Source organism: Hylobates moloch, unplaced genomic scaffold (genome assembly GCF_009828535.3).
Source record: "Hylobates moloch isolate HMO894 unplaced genomic scaffold, HMol_V3 SCAFFOLD_9, whole genome shotgun sequence".
Classification (NCBI taxonomy): domain Eukaryota; kingdom Metazoa; phylum Chordata; class Mammalia; order Primates; family Hylobatidae; genus Hylobates; species Hylobates moloch.
This window is the reverse complement of record NW_026652284.1, coordinates 119,923,093-119,946,709: the sequence shown is the minus strand read 5'-3', so window position 1 is coordinate 119,946,709 and position 23,617 is coordinate 119,923,093. Positions and strand designations below refer to the sequence as shown.

General features: G+C 52.1%; 1 protein-coding gene across 2 annotated transcripts in view; it reads left to right on the top strand.

The window, feature by feature from the left end:
* KCNK9 (potassium two pore domain channel subfamily K member 9) overlaps nt 1-23,617 on the top strand; it is a 103,790-nt gene that overhangs the window by 63,539 nt on the left and 16,634 nt on the right. For both annotated transcript variants that reach the window (XR_004371009.2, XM_032760495.2), the window contains exon 2: nt 22,218-23,059. Coding sequence is in view for 1 of the 2 variants with exons in the window: in XM_032760495.2 (XP_032616386.1) it covers nt 22,218-23,059 (842 nt within the window). In the remaining variant the exon portion in view is untranslated. The remainder of the gene's footprint in view (nt 1-22,217; nt 23,060-23,617) is intronic.

Sequence of the window (23,617 nt, the reverse complement as noted above, 5' to 3'; positions counted from 1 at the left end):
TATGGATGAGGAAGGTGGCACAGCTGGCTTCTAGGCTCCAAAGCTCAGGTTTTGTCCAGAACCTGTCAGAGACTGCAGGAAGGGGCGGGGCAGGAGTGACTGTGGCAGGTAGGAGCGAGGGGCACAGGGGTTGGCTACGGCCTGGCAGTGTGGGCCTGGGGGAGGGTGGGATGAGGGACATGGGTAGGAAAAAGGCACAAGAATGGGGATCAGTTGGAGGCTGTTGCTGGAGGCCCAGCAGGAGTTGGACTGGTGAATGGGAGAAGGGGCAACTCACCAGAGAGAGCTGGTGGACTCGCTCCAGGCCTTCTGCATTCTCAGCTAATTAAACAGGCAGAGCGGATGATGCCTCTATGTATCATGTGTTTGGGCCGGGGAACCTGGGGACTCCCAGGGAAGCCACCCCACAGCAGGTGCTGAGCCAGCTGATTCGTAAGGAAAACTGCACTCCCAGCTGGGACTTTGCCCAGCCCCAGAGCCTGAGGTGGGTGCAGGTGCCCTAGATTAGAGGCACCCAGGGAGGCTGGTAGGGACTATCCCCAGACAAAGCAGCTGGCACTTGGCTCGGGGAAAGTCAAAGGGACCCAGCGAAGCTCCCTGCTTCTGGTCCTGCAGTAGCCCGTGTGCCCCTCTCCTCACCAGCCCTGTGTCCTGCTCTGGTTTGAGTTGAATGCAACCATGGAAGGTGTTGAACTGTGAAGCCATGTCCTAATCATGGCCAGACAAATATTCTGGAAGAACGGCTCTCCCACCAAGTCTTCCATAGCTCCTGTTCATTCATATAGTCACCTGTATTTGGCACCTGCTGGGTGCCAGATCCTTTGCTGGGCATTAGGAATTCTGATTGACGTAGGCTTGGTAATTCATGACCTGTGTGGTCTCATCATCTGCAGCTGTTTGTTTTCATGTCTGTAAGTGTGAAATAAACAGGGACGTACAGGTGAGGAGCAACTTATCCATGTTGTGTCTTCCCAGGTTCCTGGAGATGGGGATATTTGGATTGAGTTTTGAAGGATGAATAGGAGCTTGATGTCTTCCCTCTTTCTGCCTTGTCTGCTTGTTAGAGAGATTCCATTTAACGGTATGGGGATGTGGTCTAACATACTTCCTGTTCTCTTATTCCACAGATGAGGACACATCCCCATGGAGGTCACAGCAGTGAGTGCTCAGTGAGGTCAGGGAATGTGTTTGACCTGCATGTGTGTTGGTACTAGCACAGCTTCCTCACATTCTCCCTCTGTCTGGCCAAGGCTGGGATGGGAAGAGGGGCATGGAGGAGGCATCAGTGGCCCAGGGAAGTGTGGGGAGTGCCCGGGGGTGAGGTCTGCTGCTGGGTTCAGGCCTTAGACATATTCATCACCTCCCGAAGTTTCCTCCCACTCCCCTTACTATTATCGTGTGTGTGTGTGTGCGTGTGTGTGTGTGTGTGTGTGTGTGTGTGTGTAGAGTAGGAATACTTAAGATCTATCCTCTTAGCAAACTTTAAGTATTCAACACAGTATTGCTAGCTGTAAGCACTGTGCTATATAACAGATCTCCAGAAGGTTTTTTGCATAACAAAGTTTTTATCTTTAGACTGTGACCTCCCTGTTTCCCTGCCCCTTATTAACCACTATTCTCTGCTTCCATGAGTTTGACTGTTTTAGATGACGTCATTTAGTATTTGTCTGTCTCTGGCTGATCGCACTTAGCATAATTTCTTCCAGGTTTATCTATTTAGTCACAAAGAGCAAGATTCTCTTCTTCCTCTTTTTATTTTTTAAATTTCTATCTGTTTACACATACTCTTTGGTGAGCCATTGGTCTCATACTTTCCTTTAGTTCATCAGACATGGTTCTTTTAGTGCTTTGAACATCCTTATGGCACTTGGTTAGCTTAGTGGTTGGCTGATGAGTGGACAGATGTCTTTAAATGCCTTGCAGTCTCTGCCAAGGAAGCCTATGTGTGTTGGGGTATGCGGTCAGCACTCTGACATGCAGGTCATGATTCCGTCTTCACCTTCCCTTCCTGCTTGGGCACAGCCTCAAGGTCAGCTGGAGGTGAGATATTGGGGCCATGTCAAGTGCACTGCCTTGTACATGCACACAGCCTTTTAGGCTCCTGGGAGTATGTCGTAGCTTTCCAAAGCCTCCTTTGAATCTCCTATTCCCATTTTTCCTTTTTGTCTTTTGGTCAGCCTCTTGTTTGGTGGTCATGGTACTTTGGACAGCTGCTGTGTTAAAACATTGCCTCTGATTGTTTTCAACAAATACTGCCCTCTCATTGAGCTCTGGGGACAGAGGTTCCAGACAGGAGTGGCCCTTCCATGGCCACCAGGATGCTATTTTCACAGCTATTGTGATTGCTGTGCTATGGGTGTTCCAGGTCACCTTGGAGCTGAGGCAGGGAAATAGGACCAGGGCAGGTTCAAATGCCATAAACCTTTCTTTTCTTCCTGAAATTTAGTCATTTTTCTTACGTAAACACTTTTCCAGTTGTTACAAGACTTCAGCTAACTTCCAGAATTCAAAAAAGTTGATTTGATGGTTTTGCCAGTGTTCTCATTGCTTTTCTGGAAGAGTTGAGTTCCTGGAGGTCCTTGCTCTGCCCTTCTGGAAGGTGGCTAAAGTTTTGTAACCTCAGAAAGCACTTTTAGCATTGGGTCAGCAGCAAGAGCTGAGTCTACCTCTTGCCATAGGGAAGGGAAAAGAGCTTCTGCATGTGGACAGGCAAATGGCTTAAGAAGTGACTCTACCCTTGGCAGGGGGCTGGGGCGTGGGGACTGGCAGGTCCCATTCATCCCAGCCTGGCCGTGACCATCAGCACACCAGCATGAGAACAGCTGAGGTGCTGGGGGTCAGAGAAGAGGGCGGATATCTCAGTGTCACCACTGGAGAACTGTGTGAACTGTGACAGGGTACTTAGCCTCTCTGAGCATTCCTTCATCCAGGAAAATGACAGCCATCATCTCTAGCAGTTGGGCATGCCATGAGAAGAAGAATATCACTGGTGCTGGGCCAATAAAGGGTGGTCTTCATTTTTGAAATTCTTGCAATGCCCAGCCCAAATCCTGGCCACCATATTGGTTTCTGGTTTTTGTACATGGAATGAACAGAATTCTAGGGGCCAGAAACAGAGTGCTTTTGGCTAAAACATAAATGGGGGTCTAACAGATTCCTGATTTAGCCTGTTAAGGTGAAGACATGCCACATCTACTTGAAGCTTATGAGGAATTAGAAATGTTTATGAAGAATTTTTGTTGGCAATATGATAGCACACACGTTTTCTGATAAGTAGAAAAAAAGCAGGCTCTGTAATTACTTCTATACGCCTCCTCTCAGCCATAGAGGAGAGGTATTCAGGAAAAGGACTAGCAGGGAGTATAAGATGCTTCCAGGCTGCCTCCTGAGTGGTGGGGTTGTGAGTGATTTTTTTTTTTTTTCCTGCTTCTTTAGATTTCTTTTGTGATTCTCTTCAGTGAGCAAGTATTATTCCTATGATCAGCAAATTACAAAATAGAAAAATCTAAAAAGTAGAAAATAAAGAGAGGTGGCTGGGAGTCCAGGAGATAAATTAATCAGAATTATAGCAGCAGGCTTTTTCCATTTCTTTTCTGGTTTTGTGTTTAGGTCTCTCACTCTCCACAAGGTTAGGTGACTTGCCCAAGGTCAAACAGCTGAGACCTGAGGTGGGCTCACCAGGACCCAGGTCTTCCCTGTTATTTCAGAGTAATTATGACCCTAAAAGTGTCCCTCCCGGAGGTGCCAGCCTGCCCCCCACGCTGGTGCTGCCCGGCGCTGGCCTTGATGGGAATCAGCAGCGACAGCTGCAGAAGAGTGTCCACCCAGCAGCTGTCACCCTTGGCTTTTTTGGGAAGGGTATCAAGGGCGATACGCTGACAGGGCATGGTTTCTCCCTGCAGAGAGAGGGCCAAGAAGCTCGAATCTGTGGGGATTGGTCCTTGGGGACCTCACGGGCTTCCTTCTAAACGGCAGGACCCCTGGAGCTCCAAGTTTCCCTCTCACAGGCCCAGAAATGGGTACCAAACCCCAGTGCACGATACAGCTGCTGCTCTCGGAACCCAGCTTGTTTTGTGATGCGGTGTCATCGTCCTGCTCTTGCGGGGCTGATTCAGTGGGTTAGGGCCAGGGCCTGGACTCTTCATTTTGACCAGCACCTGACAGATTCCCATGAAGGGTCTGTAGCCATGCTTTGACAAACCCTGGCCTGGGACAGAGGGAGAGTGGTTGGGGCCTCAAAAGTAAAGGGGTATGGGATTTTGCAGAAAGACACATAGGGCCACCTGGGGCTGGCTTGGGAGAGAAGACAGACATCACTGGGGCTGGCAGGGACTGGGCTGTGTGTGGTATGCATGGCGCCCACCTCGCAATGCTGTGGGAAAGATGCGGGGGCACCCTTCCCTCTGACAGATGAGAAAACAGAGGCTTAGAGAGGCTGAGTGAGCTGCTCTCAGGTAGGCCAGAGCTCCCCCAGTATCCCCTTCATCCTGTTTGAAAAAGGTTGGAGAGACTTTCATGCTATGCTGCCGCCCCAGGTTTGCCCATAGATCCTCCTGGGGGACAGGTTTTGATCAGTGGAGCCATGGGGCCAAGGGAGGGGACTCAGCTTCCACTAACATCTATGGACAGCTTCCTATTGTGATTTCATTTAATATCCACCACGGCGCTCTCAGGAAGATGGGCACCAGTGACGGCTTTGTTTTGAGCGTAAAGACAGTGACGCCTATATGCATGGCACATCTCATCAGAGTTAAGTGCTTTGCCAGCTGGCCCAGTGTGGCACCCTCACAGCTACATCACAGGGCGGGACAATCTGACAGGGGAAACTGAGTCCCCAATGGCAACAGTGACCTTGCTGTAACCTGAACCTAGGGGTTGACTCTGAGTCCAGTGCTCTTCCCAGGTGGTCCCTTGAAGGCCAACTTCCCTGGGCCAGTCTCCCTCGGGCCAGAATCTGGTGGCCACAGAGGAGCACCATGCAGCTAGGCAGGGACCGCCCCTGTAGCATCCATGGAGCTGAACTGCTCTGCGCTTTCTTCCTGGGGCAGAGGCCTGGGGTGGGGGCAGAGCAGAGCGTGTGGCCCTGACAGCAGCCACCTGCTCGCTCTGTGGGACGGGATAGCCCTCTCCCGCCAGGTCCTGGACACCTAGTCACTAACAAGACAGATGCAGGGCTGCTCTTGCGCCCCGAGGGCCATTCTTCATCCTCAGACAGCTGGGCAGTCGCTTTAATTAAAAGGGCTCTGTGGCTCTGGAGAGATGAATCGGGGCCGGCTCCTGTTTGTAAACGCATCCTCTAGCAGGGCTGGAGGTACCTGAGCTGCTTCTCCACTTCCTCGGAGCTGGGGGGGGCGGGCCCCCTCCCCTTCTCTCTGGGTGCTGAGCCCAGGGCCAGGTTTCCCATTTAGAGCCTGGTGCTGGTCAGGGGGCTCAGCCTGTGAACTCCTGGGTGAGTGGCTGCCTCACTGTGCCTGTTTCTCCTCTGCTGACGGAGGACATCAGAGGCCTTCCCCGGAGCTGTTCTCCCCTAGCCCCGAGATACCCTCATGATTGCTGTGCCCTCTGCTGACGAGGCAGCTGACTTAAAGCTGTCTTGGGCTCCCCTGAGCCGATGGCGATGCCTGAAATGTTAGTATCAAGTTGTCACTGTTACTATTTTTATCATCGTGGTCCTGACTCCCCAGCACCTACCACGGTGCCTGGCCCATGGCAGGTGCTCAGTCATGACCTGTTGAGGGAAAGACTGACATAAGGTACCCGTATGGACCAGGCACTGGAAATGCCGGACACCACTTCACCCGCCCATACACGGGGGGAGGAGCTGCCCCCGCCACCCAGGACTGTCACCCTTGTTCCTGCGGACACAGGTGTACACCCTGGGAGAGTCTCGAAGCCACAGGACCCTGGTGTCAGGGCCCTAAGCTGTGTTGTCTCCTTTGACACTCTCACTTGCCTCTTTGAAGGCTGCTGTCCTCCTTCCGGCCCTGGTCCCCTCCGCTGGCCCTTTGGGGCAGGGCTAGGCTCTCCTCAGGAGACAGTGAGCAATGCTGCTACGTCATATGTAGAAAATCCGACTCTGCCCTAGCAACAACGTGGCCCGGGTGACAGGTTCGGGACAGGGTTCTGGGTTTGCATCCACCTTTTGCCAAGGCACCAGGTGGCAGACACCCTGGCCTCCGTTTTCCTGTTTATGATACAGGACAGTACCTGAACCTCCTATAGTTACTCTGCTGTTTAGAACAGTGCCTGGCACCCTACCATTTGTTGTGCACTTCTGTGTGCTCATTTATCTATTTGTTTCAACAATTTTTGATGAGGAGCTACTATGTACCAGGCTACGGAGCTATGCACGGCAGTAAGACAGGCTCTAGAATGTTCTCGGACAGGACTGCCTGCTCCTGCCCCAGGCTGGCCGCTCACCTTACTTACCCTTCAGGAGTCCTCATGCAGCAGGGGAACGACCCGGACGGTGGTCTGTGAGAATCCACTGATGCTGGCCCTAGACGCCTCGCACCACAGCTGTGGAGGTGGCTGTCCCCGCCCGCTGATCACCCAGGCAACACCCTTTAGATGAAGTCCCAGAAGCTCTTTGTAAAACACCCAAGGAGGGGCCTTGTCCCCTCACGGAGGCTCTCAGGGCAGGCCTCGGCTGATGGCTGTTGTCTTCCTCCTGCTCCCCTCCACCCAAGGATTCCCCTTCCCTGCAGTTTCAATCAAGGGTAAATGATCTCAGGAGGCGGCACCGGTGCGAGCCTCCCGTGTCTAACTGTTTGGGGAACGGTTACCTCCTAAGTGCCCTGGGGACCTGGAGACAAATTGGGGTCCGAGCCATCCTCAAGGCTCTCCTGCTGCTCTGGGCAGGACAGTCCACCCAGCAGGGCAGAGCTGGCCCCACCCTCATGGAGAATCCAGGCAGCTTCCATAAAAGGGGCTCCTGAAAAGAGGTGAGCGCCTGGGGAGCACCTCAGGATGGTGCCGTCCTGCAGGGCCAGCACCAGTGGACCTGCAGACTGAGGGCAGTGGGGGCTCCACGAAAGGTGGATCTGGAGGGCAGACAAGAGGCTAGGGAGGCCGTGGGGCACGATGGCCCACCCACAGGTACATCTGGATGCCTGCCTTTCCCATGAGGGGTCGGTCAGGCCTCCCTGAGCCATATTCCCTCAAGCCAGTAACTGGAGGTGCTTGTCAGCTGCCCCCTTAGGTGGGCATAGGATCTCCTCTTCATCAGGGAATCACCTTCCCCATGACTGGCACTTACCTGGTCCCCGAAGCCATTTAAACTTGAGATCCGATAGCCTAAGGAAACCAAGTAGTAGGGCTCCTTGACTCAGCCCCATGAGTCCACCGTGCTAAGCTGTCCCAGCCCCTGGGTCGAGGGACAGGGGAGTGAACCAGCAGGCGAGGTGTGGTGTGCCAGAAGGACTGCTGGTATATATAAGGCCTGTATGCGGCAGGCACAAATGCCCTGGGGCGGAGAGCAGAAGAAACGACAAGTGGATGCTTATGACAGGCTCGATGCCAATAGTTACAGGGCTTCTGGGGGAACCAAAGGGCAGATTGAAAGGCTGCAGGCTCCAGGGAGAGGCCCCTGCCTTTAGGGAGGCCGTGCCCCTTGCTTTGTGTGTCGTCGTCTTCATGCTCACAGCAGGCCTTGGGGGAAGGCCCTGTGTGGTGTTGGTCGTCTAGGATGGGAGACCAGGACACAAGGTACCGAGGCTGCACAGACCGAGAGCAGCTGGGCTGAGCTGGTGAGCCTCGCAGCCTGGGTTTTTCCACTCTGCTCTGCAGACTTGGAGACACCTCAGGTTGCTGTTATGTAAGGGAGGGCCTGGGAGAGCCGGGCCTCTGGGCTGCGTATGTACGTGTCTCTGAGTGTGCCTGTTGAGTGTATACGTGTGTCTGTGTGCATGTATGCCTGCAGCATTTTCGGAAGGAGGTCAGCACCGTAGCTGTGCAGCAATCCAAGATTGCCACCTATTAGTCGTGTGTCCTTGGGCAAGGGACTTGGCTGAACTCATTTATTCCTCCCAGCTCTAGGAGGTCCTCATGATTGGCATTGTTGGGCCAACAAGGAGACTGAGTGACGATGTGCCAGGCAGCATTCTAGGCCTCTTACAGGCATTCACATTTATTGCATGTTTACTAGAATTAGGTAAGGAGTGAGGAGGGCTTTCAGTCTTCAGGTTAATCTTGCTTCTATTATACCTCAGCTACATGCCTCGGGCCAGATGTGTGTGTGTGAGCGTGTCTGTGTGTATGTAAGCATGTCATGTGTATTTATATTCGTGTATGTGAGTGTGTGCATGTTTCTGTATACGTGTGTATGTACCTGTGTCTGCATATGTGCACATGGCCTGTCAGCGTCACACGGCAGGCTGCACCCTGCCAGATCGCCCCACTTCTAACTTGTGTCCCTGAGCCCTAGTTTTCTCACCTGTTCCATGGACATGACTGCACCAAACTGAGGGCTTCTTCTCGCATTTTGTTGAACAATAAGTCGGGTGGACCTGTCTGTACGTCTTTGCTCTCCAAGTTCAACTTCTGTGCTTGTACAGAATCATCTTAAGCACATAGCAGATGCACCCCCAAATGCCACTGGCTTCACGCATCACAGCCACTGTTTCTCAGCAGGGGCTCTGCTCTAGGTGGTCACTCAGAACCCAGGCTCCTAACAGCTGGAGGCACCATCCCACCTTAGGTTCTGAGGCTTCTGTCTTTAGGGAGGGAGCGGGGGGAATGGGAGCAGGGAGAGAAACAGAGGCAGGGACAGAAACAGAGAGGGTCAGAGAGAGCAAATCATACGGCAGGTTTTAGTGGGCCAGGCCTGGAACCCTGCTGGCCAGCACTGAGTCACATGGCCATGTCTACTTGCGAGGGACTCTGTCGCCCAGCTGTGTGCCCGGGAGCAGGAGGAGGTCACATATGTGGGTGGACACTGTCTCTGCTAGAACCCACCTGCTTCTGTTGCTTCCTGAGAAAATGAGCATCCTTCCATGCGGGAGGCCCTGGTGGAAGCCAGTTTGCTGCCATCAGACTCCAGCGTGGGCTGACCCCGTTGTCAGCGTGCACTGAGTTCAGTGTTAACAGTGAAAACACGCTAGGAACAAGGCCTGGGGCACCCCACAGATCTTGCCTGCTCCTGCTTTTTTGAGGCCCTTTTTTTGCATGATGTGGGGTCTGTGGTGACTCGTGTCAATGAGGCACTTGCTAGAAATGCAGAGGCCCCAGCCCCCACCCCCTACCTCCCACACAGAATGGGCATTGTGGCAAATCCCAGCTGATCCCATTATTAGGAAGCAATGCTTTAGAAGTCACACATGCAACATGTCTTACCTGCATTTCCACTGTCAGACCTCCCAAGAGGCATCAGATTTTATGGTTCTCACCTGGTCTGGTTTGACCGGAACTTACAGCTCCCAATAACTCGGCATTCAAGGCTCTTGTTCTTCTGACCCGCAGATCCTTCCAGGGTGAACTCTGCCTGTTCCCTCTCAGGCCCTGCAGGGTGAATTAGCCCTAAATGAGAATCCAGCAGAAACAAAACGGGAATTAAAGTTTGATTTGATTTCACTTCTTTAAAACAAAATGTATTAATTATTACTTACAGAGGGTATTAGGACCTAGCTTGATTTTCAGTTCTTCTATCATAGACTTTTCAAAAGTCAGCCACATTTTATATACATTTTTCCCTCCGTACTTTGTTTTTTAAATTTAGGCTTGTTTCCCCACATTTTCTTGTAGTATTTCTAAAAATTTTTTTGGAGTGGGAGAGGAATTATTTAGTGGTGGGAAGAGAGTAGAACGGAAGGGAGTGAGGAGAATTTTGCTGGAAAGGGATGGAGGCGGCCAGCAGGAAAATGCAGGTTTCTCTGGAGTGCCTGACCAGGTGTGGGCGCCCGGCCTGCAGCCAGGGCCAGGCTCTGAGTGCAGAGGCTGAAGATCACATAAGGCTAGCTGGGGGGCGTACAAAGGGAACATGCTTTGCGCAGGGCTAGAGGGCGTTTTCTCACCCATGCCACAGAGAGAATACCATTGACCCTGCAAAGGGTATCCCCTTCCCCAGAACCAGTGGGTTGAGGAAGGGAAAATATTTTAGCGCAGTCCCTGGCCAACGCCAGCCCACAATATCTGGTGGTCGTTATTGTTACCATTATTTATCTTTTGTCCATGCTAAAAGGCCATTGATGGATGGCAGCTTCTGAGAAAACATTCATCACATGACATCTCATCTATGAGAAAGAAAGATTAGCGACTTTTCCCGGATGATTCCTGGGCTCTGGACGCAGTCACCGGAAAACGTGGGCGGCCGACCCGCACCCACGGCCGTGTCCCTGCAGTCGCCCGAGCGCCCGCCAGAGGGCGCCGTTGCCTCTCCGGTGGCCGGCGCTGCGCAGAGCGCCTCTTGCAGGGAGCGGAGCCCCTGAGGCCGAGGCTCTCCGTCCTTGTGGCCCATTCGGCTCTTTCCTGGCAACACTTTCTAGGAGCCTCTTTCAGAAGCAGACTTGCTTCGGGGATGGATGACCTCCAGCCTCTCGCAAGAGTGTGATTGCAGGCTTCTGTGTTTCCCAGCCTTCGATATTTTGGGGGATTGAGAAGGGGTGTGTCTTGACCCCAGCCTTCTCCACCCACCTTGCCGTCAGCCTCCTACTCAGGACACATGATGTGCAGTGCGCTTGTGTGGCCCTTTCATAGGAGAAGGCCTTCTACGCACCTGTCTTCCCCTCTGTGTCCCTGGGCAGGCCCAAGGCCCCGGACCAGAGAGGTTCACCTACACCCTCTCCGAGCTGCCACCCCAAAGCCACTCCACGGGCCTCCCATTGGCAGATACGGTGCAGGCCCAGGCCTGTGTCTGCAGCCTGTGCCTGGAGGCTGGAGTGGGTGGAAGAGGGTGAGTGGCTAAGTGGGACCAGCGAGCCTCGGATGTTGCTGCTGTGTGGCTCTAGGATTAGGGGCTGGCCCAGGCCTGCATCCTCCGGGAGAGAGGCCCCGGGGAGGAGGGGCGGCGGCAGCGGCAGAGCCCGGGATTCTGCAGAGCGTTTCCAGGCCCGTAGCAAGCCCCTGTCAGCAGACCCTTTCCTTCCAGCACCCACAAAGCCTCACCTCCACCACTTCCTCATCCTCTGAGGCTCAGCTTAAGAGTTTTTAAAGCTTAGAAGCATTAAAAATAATGCTTTTTCAAAATTGGGGTAAAATGCATGTTGCAAAATTCCCTTTTTCAAAGAGTATAGTTCAGTGTACAATTTAGTGCAGTGTTGTACAACCACTGGAACTGAGTTCCGAGCCATTTTCTTTACCCCCAAAAGAAACCCCTTACCCTTTCGCGCCCCCTCACCACACCCCCTCCCCCTGCAACCCCTAGGCAACCACTAACCTGCTTTCTGTCCCCATAGGCGTCCCTGTTCTAGTGTTTGTGGAGTCCTACAATACTTGTTCTTTCATGACTGGCTTCTGTCACTCAAGGTTATGGACTGAACTGTGTTCTCCCGAAATTCACGTTGAAGCCCTAACTTCCAATGTGACTGTATTTGGAGATGGGGCCTTTAGGAGAGGTAACTGAGGTTAAATGGGGTCACATGAGTGAAGCCCTCATCCAGCAGGTTTAGGATTCCTAAGAAGAGGAAGGGATACGGGGACACTGTCTCTTTGTGCACCATCTGGGGACACAGCAGGAAGGTGGCCGCCTCAGAGCCCGGGAGAGCCCCCACCAGAAACCGCATCTTCCCCCCTTTCATTGTGGAGTTCTAGCCTCCAGAACTGTGGAGAAATCAGTGTCATTTGCTGAAGCTTCCCAGGGCTGTGGTATAGTATTTTGTTATGGCAGCCCAGCTTGAGCTGACGAAGGTTCATCTGCACTGTAACGCCCGTCAGGACTGCATCTCTCTTTAAGGCTGAACACATTCCGTTGTACACATGGACCGCGTTTGTTTAAGCGTCCGTCCACCGACGGACGTTTGGACTGTTGTGAAGCTAGGCTGTGAATACATGGGTACAAATATTTGTTTAGGTTTTAGTGACATGCCTAGGTGTGAAGTTGCTAAAAATGCTTTAAGAACAGATTTCTTTGGTGTTTGGGTATGAGCCAGGAGTGGAGAACATCTTGGGGCACGCTGTGTAGGCCTTTCTGCCCTCCCCAGGGCGCCCCCGCGTGCATCTCGGCCCCAGCCAGCAGAGGGTGTTTCCTGATGCCACCTGGTGAGGTCGCTGTGGGGACTAAAGGAGAAGCACACGTAACTATGACAGCTGATGTATACCGAGGCTCAGCCTTCCAATCCATAGAAAGGGGATGAAGACGCTTCATTTAATCTTGGCTGGGTCCTCATAATGAGAAGGGACTGGGGCCCATGGGAGGTGAAGCCACAGAGCTGGAAAGTGGCCGACTGCAGTTGGAGCCAGGCTGGCCGAGGCCACTGTGGGAGGTGCTGGGTCAGTGATAACCATGGGTCAACCAGGGACGAGATGTCCACCCAGTGCAACCCTGGGCCCGGCGCTGGGGCTCCCTGAGGCTGGCCTTCCTCAGGAAGGGGCCCTAGGGCTCTCCCGACGGGGCCTCACTCAAGGCCCTACATGCAGCAGAAGAGGAGAAAGGCCTTCGTGAACGTTGTTGGAAATTTGTGCTTTGCAGGCTCATCTGTTTTAGAAATATATTTTATATATTTAGTCCATTTCCCCCCTTAAGACATCAAATGAAGGGTAACCAACAGGGAACTGAAGTTCTTTTTGAGAATTAATAATAAATCATATGAGGAAATTGCTTTCATTAAATAACACACCAAATCTGCCAAGATTTTCCTTCAGGGAACACAGGGTGCCAAGCCTGAGAATAAGCCAGTTGCCAGGGCTCTGAGGGCAGCTCAGGGCTGGGGCCTTGGCACCCTGGAGCGTGGGTGAATGTGGAAGACAAGGGGGCCATGCCCTGCCTGGACGGCATGAACAAGGGCCTCAGTGTTCCCATCTGTGGAAGGGGCCAGGGCCTGGGGCTCCAGTTCTCCACGGCGATTGTGGGAAGGGGCCTTAGATTACCCAGAACGACCGTGCCGGCCAGGGTATGGGGCTCCTCGGCACTCTGTGCAGGGCAGGGCTGACCTCAGCCCAGTGCTGGAGGTGCTTCTATGTTGCCTTTGTTTCTGCATCTGCGAAATGGATGGAGCCAACTGATGATTCTTGTCCCGGGCGGCCTCGCCCCGAGGGAGGAAAGGCAAAGGAGATGGAGAGCTGTGCATTTTGTGGGTCTCACTGACCCCCACTCGCCTCGCTCTCCTGCCGCCCTCCTCCCCCACAACTCCAGGTCTCTTCTGTTCTCGCTCTTCCTTCTTTGCCATTTCTGGAGCATGTGTGGCCTCCGTTTGAGACAGATGGTCTCTTTCATCTTATTTTGTTTGGCCTGTGCCATGTTTTCAAATGTTTAATTGGACGCTAATTAGATACCACATTTTAAAAATCCATATTTTCAGCTTCTCTTTAAAACTCGGAATTGAGTCACCCTGGCCCACCGTCCTGGGGCCAGGATGGGAGCAGCTGCTCTTTGAGAGGCCTTGGCCTGCCAGCTGGCCATTCCCTGCTCACAGCCCTGTTACCTTCCAGCCCCTCTCCCCAGGACATACATATCAGAGGTAGCTTCTAAGAGAAACCACAAGAGACACAGGGGAGTGTGAATTGCAAAGTGCTTTGCTGACAAAACTGTTGTGGGTTATTTGCAGTCTTGCTAGGATATTAGGATGTGTACTCCGGGTTGGGTGTTAATCACTTACAGTGAAACCCTGGCTAAAGCCAACACATTTACGGGGGGACAGAATGAACTGTCCGTGAGCTGGGCTGCCTCCGGGTAGGACAGGCTTAGATGCAGGGTGAAACATCTCTGTATAGCTTCCCATCTCTGAGATAGGGGTCGGGATGTTGTCTTCTGTGGCTGAGTTCATCCTCCTGATCGTGAAATGACTGCAGGAGCTCCAGACCTCACCCCCTGGCACCCTCCAGTCTGGCAGGAAAAAGCAGAAGCCTTTGAGTCACCATCAAGCCCCAAACCCCGAGGCTTTTGCTGAAACCATCGGAGTGCCTGCAAAGTACTGTTCCCTTCTTGGATTGAACAGGAGACCAAGCCTGTGTGTAGTGCCCAGTAGAAATTGGGGTTGTGTTATAATGCAGGAGGAGGACTTGACCCACCACCACTGCTATCCCTTATCCATGAGAGAATGAGTTGGGAAAAGTATTGTCAAGTGTAAAGTGCTGTGCCGCTGGACGAGGCTGCTTCATTCCATATTGCCCTTGCCAGAAGGGAAGGTTAAGGCTTAGAGGATCTCAGATGTCTTGCCCAAGGTCCTAGTAAGTAGGAGATGGAGCCAGACCCAGACTTCGGGACCCACTGATTCCTGCCCACCCTACACGTGACCCATGCATCACCTTGCTTTTGGTGTTTGCAGACGCCTGGGTTTAAATCATGCTGAGCTCATTCGGGGGCCTGAGCGGGGCCGATGCTCGTGGGAGGATGAGTGGGATGCTTGCCGCAGGCTTCCGTGGGAGCCAGGTGGGAAGCCCGAGGCCCAAGGGCAGCTGTCTTCTCCAGCCTGCTCCTCCTCCAAGCCAGCCTGAGTCATTCTTTAATGGAATTTGTGGCTGTTTTAATTCTTACCAGCACACACTTTGCATGTCCTTTATAAATATTTCATTGTCTTCCAGCAGGAAATTTCTCAGTGTCTAAATACTTGTATGGCCATCTCCTTCCCGTGCTGGGCAGCCTGTCCCAGGGAACTGTGGGCTGGGGGAAACAGGCATGGGCACCCCTCACCTGCACGACAGTGGCTCCAGCTCCTGGAACAGCCAGGCTCCCTGGGAGACTGGGGTTGCAGTGACAGAAGAGAAAGAGGCCCAGGGAGGGAGGTGACCATCCACAGTCCCTACGAGGGCACGGTCAGGGCTCAAACCTGGACTGGCCTGACACCAGGGGCTGAGCTCCTCCAGTCCACCCCACTGCAGTGGGAATTCAAAGCTCAGCTTGATGGCTTCTGGTCAAGGGATCAGGTAAGTGGGGTAATGGCTGGGGCGTAGTAATGCTGCAGAGGCAGGAAGGTAAAGGCCCTGCTCTATCTACCTCTCCCCTGAATAAGCTCCACAGTGGAGGGCAGAGGTTTTTACCCTTTAAGTCTGTGAAGGTCACTCATGGTCAGGTGTGGATGTACGTAGATTGCCAGGGGGGACATGGGGAGCCACAGACAGCTCTTGAGTGCTGGAGTGCAGGAGCGAGGCTGGTCTGCAGTCCACCTGGCCCAGGCTGCCCTATTTGCCTTTTTCCAGTGCGGACAGCCCACTGGATACTTTGAGTGTTTTTAATTAAAATATGGAGCTCAGAACAGGTGCCTCTTATGGTCTAACCTACATGTATATAGTATGCATCTTGCACTACTATGTCCCATGTGCTTAGAGTGTCTTTAAGTGAAATAGTGCTGTTCAGAACAGGAGAAGCTGGGAAGCTTCTGGTACCTGGTGGCTGCCATGACTTCTGGGAAATCTCGCAGGAGCCACTGGGGAGTGGCAGGTGTCTTGAAGTGAGTGCTGCCTTCCAGCCACAGCTGGTTTTTTGGGGAGCTCCAGACCTAATATAAATGATTAGTTTTATTATCCTTGTCCTCTGCCTCTCTCCCCTCTGGGAAGATGGAGCCTATTTTTTTTTTTTTTTCCTGTTTTGTTAGCCAGCTGCAGCAGAGATGAAGGCTGCCTCTCTGCAAAGCCTCTCCCAGGACAGATCAAAGAGACCCACTAAGTATATTAAAGAGGCCATGAAAATCAGGCTGGGTGACGCTGTGTCTTGGGCAAAGCTGCCCCCAGCCACCTTGGGCCCTGGGCTTAGGGATTGGCTGGGACTTCCAGGCAGGCCTGGGAAGATGGAAGTCACTTGCACAGCAAGGCATCTGGAGATACCACGTGTTACCTTCTCCTCCATGCTGGGCTCTGGGATCTGCACAGCTGTGTCAGGAGTGGGCTCTGCTCTCCCCGGGAGCTCACGGTCTGGCCCAAGGTGGCCCAGGCTGTGACTCCCCAGCAGGGCCAGTCAGTGTCTGGATAGGTGAGGAGTACAGCCTGTGGGTGCTATCCTGGGAGCCCCCAGCTTTCCACCAGGGTTCGGGGCTGGAAGAGGCATCTAGTAACCAGCTAAGAAGGCCCTGTGGAAGCAGGCAGGCTGTCAGTTCCCTTGGGCCCAGACATCGTTGGCTACAGATCCACATGGGCCCTTAGGGGCTGGAAGGCGCTTAGTGGCTGGAAGTGGGGCTCAGCTCAGAGGCTGCAGGGCCTAGCTCTCGGTGAGGGGGCCCATGAATTTGGCCAATTCTGGGAGGGGCCTGATTCTCATTCTGCTCTGATGCACGTCCTCCGCCCCATTTCACAGATAAGGAAGCAGAGGGGTCCTCCCAGGGTGCTCAGTAGTCATAGTGCATAGTGCAGAGTCAGCTTTTCCAAGTGGGCTTTGCTATTTTTACAATGACTGTCCCCTTTCCAGATCTGTAGGGCAGGAACCCCGTCACCGGCCTGCCCTGTGGAGTTGGGCATCACTGGCCCCCGGGTGTCAGTTGCCTCTGACTGTGGAGATGGGCCAGGTGAACTGGAGCTTCTCTTCTAGGGCTGGCTTCACTTAGCAGGTGACCTAGGATGCTCCAGATCCCTGGGTGGGGCTGCCACTCGAGGGGTTGGTTCCATGTGCTGGGACAGGGGCTGGGCTGAGCTGGGGGTCTTCCTGGATCTCCTTCACCACTCACATCTACCCACCCTGCCTGGTCCTGGGCACTGCTACCTGTCGGCAAAGCTGAGCAGGCAGGGGAGGCGGGGTGGTAGGCGAGAGCAGGACCCTAGAGCCCAAAGCACTGAGTGATGCAGGGGCCAGGCGGGCTGAGAAAGCTGGGACAGCCACTCAACCGGAACCGACTGTAAGCTCCCTCCAGGGTCCCTGAACTGTGCCGGCATCCTGGAATTCTTGGGAAGGATGGTGTGGGGGATGCCGCTGCTGTGTGAGCACTGCTGGAAACCGAATTTCAGGCTGTCGGCGCTGTCTGTCACCAGCGCCACTATGGTTAACCTCACACCCAGAGGCCTCACTTCTTGTGACCATCTGGACCAGTACCAGGTCCCAAAGGCAGGCATGTCTCTAACTCAGCATCCCCCTAGATGTCAGCAAAACAGGCGGTGAAGCTCTGGAGATGAGCAGTGTGGGCTGGCTGCGTCCCTTGTGTGCAGGGGCTTTGTACCCTGTGTGTGGTCTTTGCATTCTTCAGCTGGTGGGGCTCTGGCTTAGGGCCCTGCTGTTGGCTGGGTGCCTGTAGGGGGTGCCAGGCATTGGGTTGGGTAAGGATGATGTGGCCTCTTGCGGGGCGGCTGTGAGTTGGTCCAGTCTCCCTCCTGCAGCCTCATCTTACACGTCTGTGAAGCGGTTTGAGTGACTGAGGCTGCTCGGCTAGATCTCACCCGCAGTCCGAGGCGCCCCTCCGGGAGTCCTGGTTTCATTATCTCTACCTTTGGTGCCCTGTGTGTGCCTCCTGAATTTTGTGCAGATCCATTTCAGAAGTCTCATTGCCAAAGGGATAAGTGATCCCTTTATGATGAGGGAAGGGTGACCAGTGGTGGGTGGGACTTCTGAGATTCTGCCACCTCTGTGGTCCTCAGAGATGGAGAAGGTCACCACCTTGTAGTGCCTGGGGGTTGGGGGAGGGGGTGGTAGGGTGCTGTAGGAGCCTGGAGTCCTAGAGGGAAAATCCACCTGGGCATGTGTTGTTCCTGAGTTCACAGGTGGGATAGGAGGTAACCAGGAACAGACAGCCCAGGGGTCACCTGTGGCCTTTCCACATCCAAGCCCCAGCCTCTATCTGCACCTGCATGTGTTGGGCCCTGGGCAGGGCTCCGGGTACAGGCTGGCTGGATCCCCTTGGGAGATTTCCAGGAAAGAAGTTTTTGTGGAATCTCCTGTGCCAAGAGCAGGTCCCAGGGCACAGTCAATGGAGATGTCTGAATAGTAGATGAATGAGTATATCTTCTGACCCCCGGGCGGGTGATGCTGGGATACGTTCATTTGCACGTGGGAAAAAAATAGCTTCTCAGGACTTGAGTTGTCACACAGGTGCTGGGGGAATGCATTAGATTTGTACCTCATTCTCCTCTTGGGAATAGCTTAGAGGCCATCTTCTGTGTCACGTGTCCAGCATACATGCATTTTTTATGTTCTTTATTGTATCTTCTACATATAATCTGTAGACATGGTGTGTGCTACTAAAACATGTGCAGTCTGCAGCATATACATAGGTGTGGCACATACACAGCCTGTGTCATGTGTGTTCTACAGGCACACACACTGCATAGACAATATTTGCTGGTGAATATGGGTGTGCTGTAGTTATATGTGCCTCTTGGCCTAATCTATCTGTATATAGTGTGCTACTGTGTCACATGTGCCGTTATTCTACACATTAGGTTCCAAGTGTACACTGTGTATACTCTGAAGTCTTCATAGATGCCGTATATGTGTGTTCTGTACAGGTATTTGTGAACATCTGACATGTGGACTTGATATTCGCAGACCTGTTTGTACACAGTACCTGTAGTGTTCTATCATAAGCCGATTTGTTAAGCAGACCCAGGGGAAAACAGATGGTATAACAGGGTCTCTGCAGGAAATAGCGCTGTCACACTGAATGATTAGTAAATGGGCTATTTATAAATTCTTCTTGAGCACGTAAGCACGTAAGCAGGGTTGGGGGGAAAGCAATGAGGGGCATGTGGAGCACCAGTGGAGAGCTATTAACATGCCAAGGGTGCAGTTCTTGGAACTTGTAGAGAGTAGCTGCTGTAAGCCTGCTGACAGATGCGGCTAATTGCTGAAGTCCTCCTCTTCTTCCCTTCCTCTGATCTACTGGGGCTGTCCATTGGACAGACCTAACTGGAAACCAGAGGGCAAAGGGACACTTGATGTAGCTCCCAGGGTAGAGAGCAGGGTGTGGCTGGGACCGCCTAAATAGGACAGTGGAGGATACTCTGTACCACCTTCTTTTTCCTAGAAGGCCGTGGGAGTCCTGAAACTTGTCTCACTTGAGAGTGAATGGTCCTGTTCCCCAGACCACTGGGCCCCCAGGAAATGTGTTAATGGGGAAGACCCCCGAACCTCAGCGCTGTTCATCTCCCATACTCTCTTATGCACGTGTCTTACCAAGGGATGTCATCGATGCAGTGGACCAGTGAGAAACACTATGGTGTGTCAATGATCAAGTTCTTTCATGCTCTAGTAAGACAGCAGGAGAATTGACATAAGCCTGAGACAGGACATACCAGTGTACTGCTGTCCAAGCCCTGTCAAGGCAAACTGCTTATTTTTACCAGCAGGAACAGAAGTCGGGGTGGGGGACCCTGGCACCTGGTATGCAGTTTTTGACCCAGAAAATGCCGTGTTGATTTCTTCCAGTAAATATATCACATGTGGAACATTACCACTTAATAAGTTTCCAACAACCTCCTTTATTCTCCAGCATTCCGGCTGGCTTTTTTTCGTATCAGCTCTACAGGTGAGCTATATGGAGATACAGTAGGATTCCCACCCCTGCATCTTTTATGTTTACCCTACTTGTTTGCCAAGATGTGCTTTCTTTCCTGAAGACTTAAGTTTCCATCTGGTGTCCTTCTCCCCAGACAGAGCGGCCTTCAGTAATCTTATTGTGCAGATATGCTGGTAATGAACTCTCTTAGTTTTACTTCATTTGAAAATGTCTTTGTTTTGCCTTTCTTGAAGGATAATTTCTCTGGATATGGAATTCTCAGTGAGCAGTCTTAGTTCTTTACAGCCATGCTTCCTGGACTCTGTTGCTTATGTTTAGAAGTAAGCAATATTATATTGTTGTTCCCCTGTATGTGGTATATTATTTTTCCCTGGCTACTTTCATTATTTTCTCTGACTTTAAGCAGCTTGACTCTGGCATGTGGTTTTCTTTGTATCTGTCCTGACTGGGGTTCACTGAGCTTCTTGAATCTATACGTTTGTGTCTTTCATCAAATTTGGCTTTTTTTTTTTTTTTGAGATGGAGTCTCGCTCTGTCACCCAGGTTGGAGTGCAGTGGCACAGTCATGGCTCATTGCAACCTCCACCTCCTGGGTTCAAGTGATTCTCCTTCCTCAGCCTCCTGTGTAGTTAGGACTACAGGTGCATGCCACCACACCTGGCTAATTTTTGTATTTTTACAAAATTAGTAGAGATGGGGTTTCACCATGTTGGCCAGGCTGGTCTCAAACTCCTGGCCTCAAGTGATCCACCTGCCTTGGCCTCCCAAAGTGCTGGGATTACAGGCGTGAAGCACTGTGCCCAACCTAAATTTGGCTACTTTTGGCCATTATTTCTTCTTTTTGTCTCATTCTCTTTCCTTCTAGGACACCTTATGATATTGCCCTACAGCTCCTCCCAGGCTTTATTTTCAATCTTTATTCCTCTCTGCTCTTCAGATTGGATAATTTCAATTGATATATCTATTATTTCAGCTTTTCTGTTTCCTGTTAGGAAAACCACCCTGTCCTTTCTGGCCTAACTTTGTCATATCATCTCTTCTTTCATAAGGACTAAGGGGTTTCAGAGGGGTGTCAGAGCTCAGCACTAGCTGGGATTGAGGGCCAGAGAGGATGGGGAGAAGGCCTTCTGGAGGCAAACATGTGATGTCATTTTTCAAGTGAGAGTTTGGCCCATGGGGGTAGGTAGGTCATGGCACATATTCACACCACAGGAGACAGACAGATTGAGCCACAGGCAATGAAGCCCTGATGGAGAAGTGCGAGCTAGAGCAGTCAGAGGCAGCTTCCTGCGGGAGGGAGTGGTAGAGGATCCTGGGGTCTGGTAGGTCCCTACTGTGTATCAGACTCTGGGCTAGGAGCTGTCTGATTCTCGGCAGATCCATACAACGCCACCTAAGAACAATTATCCCACGTAACAGATAAAGACACATGGGTTTGGAAAAGCTTATGGAACCCAAGGTAAAGAAGCAAGCTAAGTGACCATGAATATGTGACAGGGTCCCATCAGGGAAATCTATCTTGATGGACAGGATTTTAGATGTTGGAAGACCAGGTACATCCTTCAAAATTTCAGTCCAAACGTTGTCCATGATCCAGGTTTTTATTCTGGGTAGTGTTAGTCCCACAGTTTGAACCTACTGAGTCTCTTGTTCCTTCTGCCATATTGGGAAGATCCCATCCTGGTTCTGACATTGTCACTGACCAGCTTGGGTGACCCTGCAGCTGACTTCACCTATTCAACATCATTGCCTTCATTTCGAATGTGAGGAAATACAGGCTTGACTTGGATTCCCTGCAGCAACCACACAATGAAATTGCATCAAGAATTTCAGAAGTACTTACACACATAAGGTCTTTAAGGGTTGTTTCCTCATTTCTATCCAGGCTCCATTCATCAAGTGGTGCAAATTTATTCATTCCTTTATTAAATAAATATTTTACTTTCTAGGTATGAGGGAATACAGCAGCGAACAAAATGTTTTTAACGGTATGCCTTCGTGGCATTTACATCTCACTCCACAATTGCCTCTCTTGATTCAAAGTCTCTGCTTTTGAGCCTCATTCTTGGCAGTTGAAAACTCTGGGCTGAAATCCCAACTCTGAAGAAATCAAGCTACGCTGCTATTAAGTAACTAACTCAGTTTTCTTGTCAGTGGGGTTGGAATCATCGTGCTTGTTTAGAGGCTAGAATGAGGTGATGTATGTAAGAGGATTCAGCACTGTGCCTGGCCCATGGCAGGTGTCATTCTTTGAAAATGCACTCTTCATGTCAATCCATCGTGGACATAGAGAGGTTTCTCGCTTGGGCTTGGTACTTTTGGAGTTCTCTTAGTAGTGAATCTGCTTTTTTCTTTTTAAAGGCTTTACGTGGCTCCAAGATGGCATTAGAATGTTCCTCCATCCCCTCTCAGTGGCATATTGCAAGTGACATTGGTTCTTCTTTTTCTCTTCCTTTGCATCCCAGCACATCCCAAATCCCCTCCCTACTGAAATGTTCCTACCCCCCGCCATCCCCCAACCTCATGTGACTTCTAAGAAAGTGGCTCTCCTTTGTTCTCCTCCCTCCAAGATATGGCCGTGCCCCTCTACCCCGCAGAGGAAATTCCCCCAGTACCAGGTCCCTCTGCATTGCACTGCACCAAGTCGACCCCTCCTCACTTGCTCTCTCTGTTCTTCTCATCCCCTTCCCACAGGTTATGGGCACGCTGCACCTGGCACCGATGCGGGCAAGGCCTTCTGCATGTTCTACGCTGTGCTGGGCATCCCGCTGACGCTGGTCATGTTCCAGAGCCTGGGCGAGCGCATGAACACCTTCGTGCGCTACCTGCTGAAGCGCATTAAGAAGTGCTGTGGCATGCGCAACACTGACGTGTCTATGGAGAACATGGTGACTGTGGGCTTCTTCTCCTGCATGGGGACGCTGTGCATCGGGGCGGCCGCCTTCTCCCAGTGTGAGGAGTGGAGCTTCTTCCACGCCTACTACTACTGCTTCATCACGTTGACTACCATTGGGTTCGGGGACTACGTGGCCCTGCAGACCAAGGGCGCCTTGCAGAAGAAGCCGCTCTACGTGGCCTTTAGCTTTATGTATATCCTGGTGGGGCTGACGGTCATCGGGGCCTTCCTCAACCTGGTCGTCCTCAGGTTCTTGACCATGAACAGTGAAGATGAGCGGCGGGATGCTGAAGAGAGGGCATCCCTCGCCGGAAACCGCAACAGCATGGTCATTCACATCCCTGAGGAGCCGCGGCCCAGCCGGCCCAGGTACAAGGCGGACGTCCCGGACCTGCAGTCTGTGTGCTCCTGCACCTGCTACCGCTCGCAGGACTATGGCGGCCGCTCGGTGGCTCCGCAGAACTCCTTCAGCGCCAAGCTTGCCCCCCACTACTTCCACTCCATCTCTTACAAGATTGAGGAGATCTCACCAAGCACATTAAAAAACAGCCTCTTCCCATCGCCTATTAGCTCCATCTCTCCTGGGTTACACAGCTTTACCGACCACCAGAGGCTGATGAAACGCCGGAAGTCCGTTTAGGTGTGGGGAGGGAAATGGGACAGAAAAGTCATTTGTCATAGTTGGTGTTAATTTCCATTGGTCCAACTCGTCTTTTCTTATTTATTTATTATTATTATTGTCATCATTATTACTTTCTTTCCTTCCTCCTTTCTTGGTCTCTTGGTCTCATTTTCCCCCACCTTTCCAGCCAGACAGGGCAGGCCAAAAGGGAAATACAGGTCCATCCTCCTCTGAAACTCACATCTGAGCATGAAGCATGGATCTCCTCCTTCCTTCTCAGCAGACTATGCCTTACATTTCTCACCCCACCCACCCCATCTCTGCAGTGGTTTTCCCGGGACAGATGTGAGACCAAGACCACGGAGACAGAGCTGAGAGGATACCCACCCCAAAGCTGCACATCACGCTCAGCCTTCAATCGCCCACCCTTAGTGGTGTCTCTGACCTAACTCCTTTCTCTTTTCCTCCGTAAGGACTGAGTGACTGTGTGTGTGTGTGTGTGTTGTGTGTGCGCTTCTGTGTGCACGTGTGTCATGACAAAACGGGAAGTATTAGGTATTCCGTTTTCTTTCCCAT